This window comes from Nesoenas mayeri, assembly GCF_963082525.1.
Source record: "Nesoenas mayeri genome assembly, chromosome: 15".
In the NCBI taxonomy this organism is placed as follows: domain Eukaryota; kingdom Metazoa; phylum Chordata; class Aves; order Columbiformes; family Columbidae; genus Nesoenas; species Nesoenas mayeri.
The window spans coordinates 6869252-6880592 of NC_137559.1; the positions used below are offsets into that span (position 1 = coordinate 6869252).

Sequence of the window (11341 nt, forward strand, 5' to 3'; positions counted from 1 at the left end):
ACGCCGCGGCGGAAGCACTGTCTGGCGGGAGGAAGTGACGTATCGGAAGCCAGGCGTGGCTGTGCGGAAGTGGCGGCGCCATGGAGCTGAGCGAGATGCTGTACAACAAGTCCGAGTACATCGAGACGGTGCGGGGGGACCGGGGGCGCGGGGGGCGGCTGAGGGGCGGCGGCGGGGCCTGGCAGGCGGTCGCAGTCACCCGGCCCTTCTCTCTCCCCGCAGGCGTCTGGCAACAAGGTGAGCCGGCAGTCCGTGCTGTGCGGCAGCCAGAACATCGTCCTCAACGGCAAGGTAGGCGGCGGGCGCGGCTGCGCGGCCCGGGGCCGCCCCGCAGCATCCTGCTGGAGCAGCCCGAGGCCTGCAGGGGTCTGCATGACAACTGGCAACGCGGGGAGAAACCGGAGCTCGTTTATTGCTCTTTGTTTTCTTCTCCAGACAATAGTTATGAACGACTGCATCATCCGCGGTGACCTGGCAAACGTGCGGGTGGGACGGCACTGCGTGGTGAAAAGCCGCAGCGTCATTAGGCCACCCTTCAAGAAGTTCAGTAAAGGGTGAGAGGTCCTTTGACATTAAAGTCCGTATACCTAAAGAGTGTATCGGCTTGGCTGGGGTCTGTATGCAGAGGGCTGTGCTCCTTGAGCAACAGTTTGCTGAAATATGTCCCTCTAAACCTGCCTTTCCCTCAAACTTTTGGCTTTTCCTTGAGGGTCAGAGTTCCTGTCAGACACAACGTGGAGAGACTGGGGGGATATATTAGAACAGCCAAGTGAAGAACATGTTTCACTTGTTCTTTCTTTGTTCACAGGATCATCCTGTTGCTCACTTGGGCCACCCTGTAGCGGGAGATGAGAAAAACCCAGTGACTGTTTAATTTTCTATAGAAAGCCCAGAGGCTGTTTAATCTTTCTCAGTTGCTGTTTAATTTTCTTTAGTGTCAGCTTTGCCCCTGGTACCGCAGCTGGGGGTGCGAGACTCCGCAGTGTGATCTGGGCTGTGACGGTGCCACAGATCAGTCTGTGCATTGTACACTGGAACGAATCCCTCTCCCATCACAGGGTGGCTTTTTTCCCTCTTCACATTGGCGATCACGTCTTCATAGAGGAGGACTGTGTTGTCAACGCGGCCCAGATCGGTTCCTACGTCCACATAGGCAAGAACTGTGTCATTGTAAGTGTCGGTTCTCACGCTTTTCTTTAAACTTTTGGGAACTCTAGAGGCTTTGTAATAACACTGGAAAGGTATCCGCACTGACTTGCTGGAGCAAGCACGCTCATCCCTGCTGTTCCTTTCTCCCCCTTTTCCCTCTGCACAGAAAGTGCTGCTTTTAGTTTTGCTGGTTTGTGGATAGTGACTCCCAACAATCTCGTGGCCGGTGGGGACTGTCCGGGAACCACAGCCTTTCCACCTGTTGCCAGCGGAACTGTGTTTCTGCACAAATAGTAGAGAATAGTCAAGGTTGCTGTCTGCTGAGTTAGAGAAGGCCATGCTGGGTTACTCCGTGACTCAGTTTTGAGGTTCCAGTTTGCACTTTGACGTGTTAATATGCAGCTGCCTGTGTGTGTGAGCAAAAAAGAAAGTGAATTCTGTTGGGAAGAGCATTCAGTCAGGGTAAAGATTTATTCCCGTGATTCCTTGCACAGAATGTGTTTTGAGCAGTTAAACTTGTTGAAATTTAGGTAACTTATCAGCAGTAACCAAAAGCATACAGTATTATCAGTGTAAAATTTATGTCATCTCTGTTTTAGGGTCGTAGATGCGTTTTGAAAGACTGCTGCAAAATCTTAGATAACACCGTGCTACCTCCTGAAACAGTCGTCCCACCTTTCACAGTCTTCTCGGGCTGCCCAGGTACACTCCTGCTTACTTCCCTTGCACAGAATTGTGAATAACGTTGATATTCTTATTTTAAAATGAGATTGCTATAGCAAAGTTGCCTCTTGGCATTTAGTGTTTTATGGGAGCGATTCTGCTGTATTGCTCTGCATGAGAAGAGCCCTTTGCTATCCTGTTAGTATTTACTGACAATTTAATCCAAGTCACTGCTTTGAATGTTGAATACAAGCTTATTTCTGCTTTTCCCTGCCAGAGCATTGATGGTTATACCCTTTTCTTCCAGGACTCTTCTCTGGGGAACTCCCGGAATGCACCCAGGAGCTCATGATCGATGTTACAAAGAGCTATTATCAGAAGTTCCTGCCACTCACTCAGGTCTAGTAGGCCGTTTCCCATGTTTCGGAGCGGTGAAGGCAGCAGGATGCACTGGGCAGGGAGAGGGACGTTCAGTGGCACAGGGTTCGGCTCTGTGCTGCTCTGGGCACCATGCCCACATTCCCCACACTAACACTTGGCCAAGCCATCCCTCGTCAAAGCTGCTGTGTCACGTCATTTAAACTTTGTGTGCTCATTTGAATGTAATTCACTCCATGTTGTCTGAGTTGTGCCATTAAATGTTCTGACGCTAGGAGAGCTGATAGAACTCCCTTTAGGGCACATCTCGTTGCAGCTGGGGAATGAGGCAGAGTTGACAGCGCATGCTCTGCAGCCTCCACCTGTCTTTCATGTCAGTTCTGTCCCTAACCCAAAGCGGGTGGGTTTCTGTTCACTAGAAGCAATCTCCATCCCAGAACAAAGTGCTGTGTGGCGTGTGTTTGTTATGGGCAGTTACTCACTAGGGTTCCTTATACCCACTGCTTCCCTCTGGACAAACACTTGCTGCTCTGCAGCCTGTGTTGAGGTGATGGCCTCTTGCTTTCTTCCCTGCAGCCCGAGATTCTCCCCAGTCAGGACAGGGTATTGTTGATGATCCTGGGCCTGGCTCTGGGCTCCTGGCTGGCACGCCGCTCTGTGCCTGGCCCAGCAGGACACTGCTGAGCTACAGCTCCGACACAGACATCAGTCCTGTGCTCTCGCCTGTCACACAGGGTGAGGCTCATGGCTGGTGCGCATGCTCCCGCCTGAATATCGCAGACCTTAAAAAGACAAAGGGCTTTGGGAACAGGATTGCATGTCGCTCGCAGAATTCACTGCAGCAGAAAGGGAGTAATTAAAAGCAGAAACCAGAGATGGGTCAGAGAATGCTGCATTTGTCCCCACTTATTACCCAGTATGTATATTTGCAGAAGGCTCTTTGTTGCTTGTCTGCATTGTAAAACTTAAGAAGGAGGTTCAGACTTCTTGGAAAGAGTGAACATTGCATTTTGGATGTGTAATAGAGCAGGAATAATTCTTGCTGGGAGCAGCTCTGAACCTTGGAGACGGCTGACACTCATGTGTACCTGACTCCATACAGACAGCTGGCTGCAGGTGGATCTGCCTGCTCCAGCTGTGCAATATTAAAACTGAGCGTTGTCCTTCTCCAGCTCTGAAAACTGGGGTTCCTGCATGTCGTAGTGTAGCAGCTGGGGGCTAGGACATGTATTTAGTGACGTAGTAGGTGAACGGCTGCGAGATTAGCAGTGCTGGGGCCTTCAGCTGCTCTGTGTAATACTGACACACCTTACATAGCAAACAGCTGTATGAGTACTAAAGCGTGTAGTAGCTGCTGATAATCAAATGTAAAACCCCCAACTGGTTTGTTTGTATTTTTACTGTACATAAATTAAAGCCTCTTCAGTTGTTCAAGTGACTCAAGGTTGTGACTCTTCAAATCAAACTTGAGAGTAGAGCAAGGTTCCTGCCGTGCCTGAGCTGCAGCCCCTTGTTGGGTGTCAGTGCATTAAAAAAGTGAAGTACAGTGTGAAACAGCTGCTTCTTTCTGCCTCTGGGCTGATTACTTTCCCCACAAGTGATTCCAGGGGTGTTGTTTGGTAGTGGCTCTGACACAGAACATCTTTGCTTCTGTTCTTTGTGCTGAAGTGAGAACCTCGTCCAGTACAGGCTAGAAGTGCCAGCTGAGCGGCAGCTGCATTCCTGGAGCGGGAGTGGTGGAGACGCAGATGGAGCTGTGTTCCTGCTGCCGTCTCCATGGGATCGGGGCTGTCCCTGTGAAAGGCCCAGGCTCGCCACTTTTTCTACCTACGTGAAAAAGTGTTGAATGTTCCTTGTGTTTGTACCACAGGCTGCCTCCTCATTGATTCCACCTTCCCAAAACACTTAGTCCTGCTGACCAGAATCTGACCAGCTCTTGCATGAGCCAGTCGCGGTGAGGGGCTGTAAGAGCCCTCCCCTGTCACAATCCCCAAGTTTGGGGATTCCTGCAAGATTTCCTGCAGGTCCGATGTTTCGGTGTTTGTGCTGCCGCTTGGGAGCACGACATTGCCCTGCCAGCTGGCTGTGTTTGGTGAAGAGCGGCTGTGTGTGCTGTGTCGCCATGGTGTCACTGCACAGTTTCAACACCACGTAGTTTTACCAGGGTCACTGGCTTGGTGGCCACAGTTGGGCAGCATGGAGCTGTGCGCCCCAGAGGGCTGGGAGCGGTGGCTGCCAGGCTGAGCAGGGAGAGTTTGTGAGTGGGAGCGGGGCAGCAGCTGGAAGACCCGCGTGATGCCACCCCACGATCGCTGGAGCAGTGTGGGTGTGGTGCATGGAGGGACATATGGCTGCACAGTTTTGTGTTTCTTGGTCTATTTTTCCTTATAGCAGGCTGAGTTTATCCTTCTGCCTTAATTAAAACTCTTATTGTCTCTGTTAAGGTGGCCTCTGCCAGGGTCTAAAACCAAGTCACCACTGAAGATCTCAAATGCTCAGCACTGTTAACACTCCTTAGATTTGACAACTTTATCCTCTTGCCTGCGGAAGCGTCCCCGTGACCTGGGCTCACCTCTGCGCCTCTGCCAGCCCTGGAAGGACGGCGTGTTGTGCTGCAGCATGCTGTGACACCTGGCAGTGACACAGTGTGTTGGCGGCTGCAGCGTGCTGTGACACCCAGCAGTGACACAGTTCTGGTGGCACCACGGGCGTAGCACAGTGCAATGACCATGACGTCCCAACAGCGAGAGGAGCTGGGGGTGCCCGGGGAGCAGGGACACCCCTCTGCCAGGAGTCTGGTACAAACACAGATCACTTCAAACACCCAGTTGCTGTGTCACTTCGTTCATCCCGGCTGTGTCACTCCCGGCGGCTCTGAGTGGGGCAGTGTGTCTGTGGGAAGAGGGAAAAAGCCCTGAGTGGGGTCGGGGACAACTGCGCGCAGCTGGGACAGCGTCACCGGGGAGCGGGTGATTGCACGGGGTGACATCAGTGACACAGAACAGAACGGGGTCCGCACAGGAGCAGCGGCCGGAGGCGTCACAAACCGCCGCGGGACACAAACCGGCTGCGGCAGCTTCGTTCCCGGAGAAAGCCCGTCACAAACGCCGCGTGCCGTGCGCTGGGAGCCCCCGGACACCCCGCGGGCGGGAGAACGGGCAACCGGAGCGGCGCGGGGTGCGGGGCTGCTCGTGCCGCGGGAGCTGCGCGTGGGGAAGCGGCCCCGGAAGCCCCGGACGCCCTCTCGGTCCCGCGGCCGCTCCCGCCTCCCGCGTGGCCGCAGCCAACGGCCGCCGGAGCACGCGCCGCGCGGTTCCCGCCCACGTCTTGCGGGGAGGGGGCGTGTCCCTCCCCAGTCGCCGCGGCGCGCGTCTCTGTCCCTTTAAGCGCGGCGGGTGGGCGGGGCGCTCCCATGGTGCCCCGCGGCGGGCGGCGTGGATTTTAAATCCTCTCGGCCAATGGGGAGCCGCCGCGGGCGCGTAACGTTCCGGAGCCGCGTTTGAATCGGGCAGCGCCTGCCAGCGCCTCTGGCCGCATCCTGCCTGCGCTGCCCGCTCCTCCTGCTTGGTCGGCCTCCCAGCCTCGGCCCGGCGCAGCCCCGCTCCCCAGCACCGCAGCAGCCCGGCGCAGCATGAGCGCGGCGGGCGGGAAGGCCGTGCGGCCGGTGGCCGCGGTGGAGCCGGTCCGGGCGGGCAGCGCGGCCGCAGCGGCGGGCGGGAAGGAGGTGCCGAAGGTGCTAACGGACCCGCGGACCCGGCGCAGCTTCGTGCGCGGACGGTTCCTGGGCAAGGGCGGCTTCGCGCGGTGCTACGAGCTGGCGGAGGCCGAGGGCCGCGAGGTGTTCGCGGGGAAGGTGGTGCCCAAGTCGCTGCTGGTGAAGCCGCACCAGAAGGAGAAGATGTCCATGGAGATCGCCATCCACCGCAGCCTGTCCCACCGCCACGTTGTCGGCTTCCATGGCTTCTTCGAGGACAGCGACTTTGTCTACGTGGTGCTGGAGCTCTGCCGCCGCAGGGTGAGGAGCCGGGGGAACCCGCCGGGCTGGGGGGTGTTGGTGTCACACGTTGCTGATCGTCCAGCGCTGGAACCAGCTGCCCAGGGCAGTGCTGGAGTCACCATCCCTGGAGCGGTTGGGCAGATGCGGAGATGAGGTTCTCAGGGACATGGGGTGGTGCCAGGGGTGGAATAACGGTTGGACTCTATGATCGAGGGTTTCTTCCAACCAAAATGATTCTGTGATCCCTCACAGTCACTGCTGGAGCTGCACAAGAGGCGGAAGGCGCTGAGTGAGCCCGAGGTGCGGTACTACCTGCGCCAGACCATCCTGGGCTGCCAGTACCTGCACAACAACCGTGTCATCCACCGTGACCTCAAGCTGGGCAACCTCTTCCTCAGTGATGACATGGAGGTGAAGATCGGTAGGTGCCAGTGGCCCCACACCCTGCCAGCCCCCTGTGCTGAGGACCCCAGCCCTCCAGGGCACCTCCAGTCATGCCCCATCTCCCTGTCTCTCCCAGGTGACTTCGGCCTGGCCACCAAAGTGGAATATGATGGCGAGCGCAAGAAAACCCTGTGTGGGACTCCTAACTACATTGCCCCGGAGGTGCTGGGCAAGAAGGGGCACAGCTTCGAGGTGGACATCTGGTCCATCGGCTGTATCATGTGAGTCAAAATGCCTCTTATATGGCCTTGGGGACAGGTGGTCCCCATCTCATCAGCCCCTCTGGGTTTCAGTGTGAGCTGAAGCTTTGGGTGTTCCACCCCAGAGCTCCTGCCCTGGCTGTACCCCCAGCACATGATCCCCCCTGTGCTGTGTGCAGGCTGACCTGCCGTGCAGCACGGCTTCTCCGGACACTTCTGCACAGCCCACACTCCCCAGCTGCACCTTTCCCCCGGAGCACTGGATCCCAGCTTCATTTCCAGGGCAGGGACCAGACCCAGCATATGTAGCTGTCTGCGCTGCTGCGTGTCTGATGCCTAGTGCGTTCCCTCAGCCAGGAAAGTCCCAGGGGGTGCTTACGATGGGGTTACGTCTGCACACAAGTCTGAGTCTCTTTTGCAAAACTGATAGCCTTGTGTCTGTTAACATGCAGGTACACTCTGCTGGTGGGGAAACCGCCTTTTGAAACTTCTTGTCTAAAAGATACGTATATCCGAATCAAGAAGAACGAGTATACTATTCCCAAGGTATGGAGCTTCCCATGGGTGGACCTGTTTACATGGCAGCAGTTCTTCGTCAGCCTTCAGCTGCACCATCCTCTTCCTGGGACTCACTTGGCTCTCGCATAATGCCAAAACTGCTCCTAGTGCAGTGCCATGAAGGGGATGTTTCAGTTGGTGGTGGAGTGAACCTGCAAGACCAGCTTCCTCCTGGGGAGCCAGCAGGTCCCTTTCCCTGTAATACAGCAAAATTTTCAGCTGGACAGTTGGCATGTGGTGTTAAGTGGACACACTTAAGTCCATGAGGTCTGGGCCAGGTGCCCAGCTCATCCTGATGCAGTTGAGTCAGTCTTGCTAAAGTCAGCCAGCTTTAGGCTTTGCATGTTGCCTGGAAGTTGCTGTTGGTGCTGGCCCTTTTGCTTTCCCCAAGCTTGTATCCTGCTTGCCTGGCGCAGCACAAGAGCTCTGCTCCAAGCAGAACTTCTCCCACATTGTATCTCCAACATATTTGCCACTTGTCAAGGTTTAATTGCAGGGTGACAATAAACTGTGGCAGATGTATTGTTAATGCCCTCTCCCTCCCTAGCCCCTTCCTCTCCCCTTTTTCCACTAAGGACAGATGATTGGGAGGGAAAGAAGGACTCAGAGAGGAGAGTTGGAAAAACTAAGTATGTTTTACTAATACTACTAATAAAAATAGATAAAATAATACAAAATATACAAAGCCAATCTTGAAAGGCCCAGCAACTGCTCCAAAAGATGTAGGGTTGGCACCCGAAGTACTGAACTGGACTATGCAGCCAACCAGAACTGTATTCAGTCTGTCACTGGGCCTCAGTTTGCAGGGACAACTCACAAGGTCCTTTCCTAATGTTTGCCATAAGGAAAAAGGGATGAGATCCTTGTGATCTCCCACTTTTATATGAAGTATCACATGAATGGGGTGGGATACTTAGTTGGTCAGTTTCAGTTCACTACTTCTTGCACCTCTTGTGGGATGTTCATCCATCCTTATCAGTTCAGAGACCTTGCATTCCATTGCTGTATCTACTGAAACATGTATCTAACTTTCAGAAAAGTGCAGTTAGTAAGAAGACTTTAGCTGACAGGAAAACTCACTAAAAGAGAAACTTGTTTTTTAACAAAACCAGTGTGCATTGTCTTCTGACCCATCTCTAAACTTTGTCTCCTCTTTAGCACATCAACCCTGTAGCTGCTAACCTCATCCAGAAGATGCTGAGGTCTGACCCTGCCACGCGCCCGACCATCAGCGAGTTGCTGAATGACGAGTTCTTCACGTCGGGATACATCCCCAGCCGCTTGCCCACCAGCTGCCTCACCATCGCACCGAGATTTTCAATTGCTCCCAGTGGACTGGAACAGAACGGGCGAAAGCCGCTGACTGCTCTCAACAAAGGTATGAGCGGGTGTCTGGGGTGGGGCTCGGTGGGTGGGAGCCTCCCTGGCCTCCAGCAGGGCCCACAACCAGCCATGGGGAGCGTGGTGCTCCCTCCCCTCACAGTTCTTAGGGAAACCTGGAGCATTTTGTGAGTGAGAGGGCTTTCCGTGCTCTCTGCCCAGAATCGAAGCAGGGAGGAAGCACCAGCACTAGCTTTAGCTATATGGTATGTAACATGTTTCCTACAGCTAGGGTAGAATGTGAATCTGGTGCCTTTAGACACCTGCTCCCTGGGCATCCCTCCATACTCTTCTCTTTCCTGACCCAGGACCGGACAGCCCTGCGCTGGAGAACCTTCCGGAGAAGGAAGATGTAGCCAGGCTGCGGGAGCTGGGGGATGCCGTGGACTGTCACTTGGCTGACATGCTGCAGCAGCTGACAGTTGTCACCTCGGCCAAGCCCTCCGAGAGAGTAGCAGTGAGACAAGGTGAGGCTGGGGACAGCCCTGCAGGCACCTCCTGCTGCGTAACTTGCTTCTCTGTCACTCCAGCATTGTTGTCTGAAGTGAGAGGCTGGAAGGCTGAGAAGCAATGGAGTAGCTACTTACCTTTCTTTCGGCCTTGCTTGCTTGCTTGCTGGGGTGCACAAGATACTGTGAAATGTCTTCTAACCAACTCCTTTCCTTTTGCAGAAGAAGCTGAAGACCCGGCATGCATTCCCATCTTCTGGGTTAGCAAATGGGTGGACTACTCAGATAAATATGGTCTAGGTAAATCACATGGGGCCAATACTGTAGCCTCTTAGAGTTCCTGAAGAGGGTGGGAGAGGCTTGGATTTAGGTGTTGCATAGGTCTGGTTCTTTAATCATATATTCCAGTGTGTGTGGGCAAGACCACTACCAAGAACAGTACCCAGTGAATGTTACCAAACATCACCTCTGGCCTCTTTAAGGTGCAAAACGGCTCCTGCTGCCCTTGCCCTGCAGCAAGAACCTGTACCCACCACGACCCTTAAAGCTGCTGCTGCAGCAGGAGATGCAACAAGGGAGGGTGACAAACCCAAAGGAGAAAAAGTGTCAGTCCCCCCCAGAGAGGAGACTCTTGAGACCTGGCAGGGACATGGAGGGGGTGGCTGTTGGGGAACCTGCAGATGACACAACCTTCCGCAGTTGTACTTCACACAACTGGCGGTCCTGTGTATTTGGAGGCCTAACAGACTCCCTTGTGAACCAGGTTACCAGCTGTGTGACAACAGTGTTGGCGTTCTCTTCAACGACTCCACTCGTCTCATTATGTACAACGACGGGGACAACCTGCAGTACATCGAGCAGAACAGCACTGAGTCCTACTTCACTGTGCGCTCCTATCCCTCGGCTTTGAACAAGAAGGTTGGTCCTGGGGCCAGGAGTGCTTGCCTGGGGGGCACTCCAGTGAGGCTGCTGCCAGCATGTTGGGGTTTGCCAGCAGGGTGGGTTCTGGGGAGAAACACCTGTGACTGGGGGTCACTGCCACTCTGCCAGCTGCCTCTGGCCCCAAGGGCAGACACTGGTAGCTCTGACTGTTTCTAGTTGCTATCTGAAGCTCATTTATTAGCATCTTCTCAGAATCAAGTGCTCACAAGCTTTTTCAGTGAAGCGAGTCTTAAGTATCACAGACCAAATTAACTTTGAGTGTGAGAATTTGCACAAGTTTTGCAGTGACCACTGGAGCTCTGGAAGCTGTAAGGAGGCTCTGGGCTGGCTGCAGCCCTGCCCTCCCCGGGTTGCTCTGCTCACAGTCTCTCCCCTCCGCAGGTAACACTACTGAAATACTTCCGGAACTACATGAGCGAGCATTTGCTGAAGGCAGGTGCCAACATCACGCCGCGGGAAGGAGATGAGCTGGCGCGTCTGCCCTACCTGTGCACATGGTTCCGGACCCGCAGCGCCATCGTCCTGCACCTCAGCAATGGCACTGTGCAGATCAACTTCTTCCAGGTGAGCCTGCTGCTCTGTTCTCCAGGGCCACAGCTCCAGTGGCTGCGGGATTCCTGCTGTGCCAGGGGCAGCAGGAGGGGACTTCCTGAGCCAAAACTGCCCGGTGAACCCAGCACTGGGAGACCCCTCGCACACCTTGCTGGCACTTAAGCCACCTGGATGCTCCTCATGAAGGGGCTGTCCCTGTTAGCAGGCGGGAGATGCTGTGCAGGTGCTGTCATCTTGAGCTGGTTGGGCGGGTTGATCCGCCTCCCTTTGCTACAGCGGGGTGCTCGCTCAGCACGCTGCTGGGATGGTTTATCCTGAGAAAATGCAGTCCCTGAGGAGCAGGGCACTCAGAGTGACCGTGTGCTCTCTCCCTGCAGGACCACACCAAGGTCATCCTGTGCCCTCTCATGGCTGCTGTCTCGTACATTGATGAGAACCGGGACTTCCGCACGTACAAGCTGAGCCTCATTGAGGAACACGGGTGCTGCAAGGAGCTGGCCAGCCGGCTCCGCTATGCTCGCACCATGGTGGAGAAGCTCCTCAGTTCAAAGTCCGGCTCGGCCCGCGTGAAACCCTCCGCTTAGACTTTGTTCTCGACGGACTCCACATCTGTGCCAAACTGTTCCAGC

General features: G+C 54.9%; 2 protein-coding genes across 2 annotated transcripts; both read left to right on the plus strand.

Annotated features, from left to right (window-relative positions):
- Window positions 1-57: 57 nt before the first annotated feature.
- On the plus strand, window positions 58-3628 carry DCTN5 (dynactin subunit 5). Its single transcript, XM_080353809.1, has 6 exons — window positions 58-128; window positions 223-291; window positions 436-554; window positions 1059-1170; window positions 1749-1851; window positions 2120-3628. Exons 1-6 carry the CDS (start codon window positions 81-83, stop codon window positions 2215-2217), a joined length of 549 nt encoding a protein of 182 aa, XP_080209935.1. The 5' UTR covers window positions 58-80; the 3' UTR covers window positions 2218-3628.
- A 2193-nt stretch (window positions 3629-5821) lies between these two features.
- Window positions 5822-11296, plus strand: PLK1 (polo like kinase 1; the record flags this gene model as incomplete). Its single annotated transcript, XM_080354244.1, has 10 exons — window positions 5822-6205; window positions 6440-6608; window positions 6708-6852; window positions 7284-7377; window positions 8548-8767; window positions 9078-9236; window positions 9441-9518; window positions 9982-10136; window positions 10542-10724; window positions 11090-11296. 10 exons carry the CDS (start codon window positions 5822-5824, stop codon window positions 11294-11296), a joined length of 1794 nt encoding a protein of 597 aa, XP_080210370.1.
- Window positions 11297-11341: the final 45 nt, after the last annotated feature.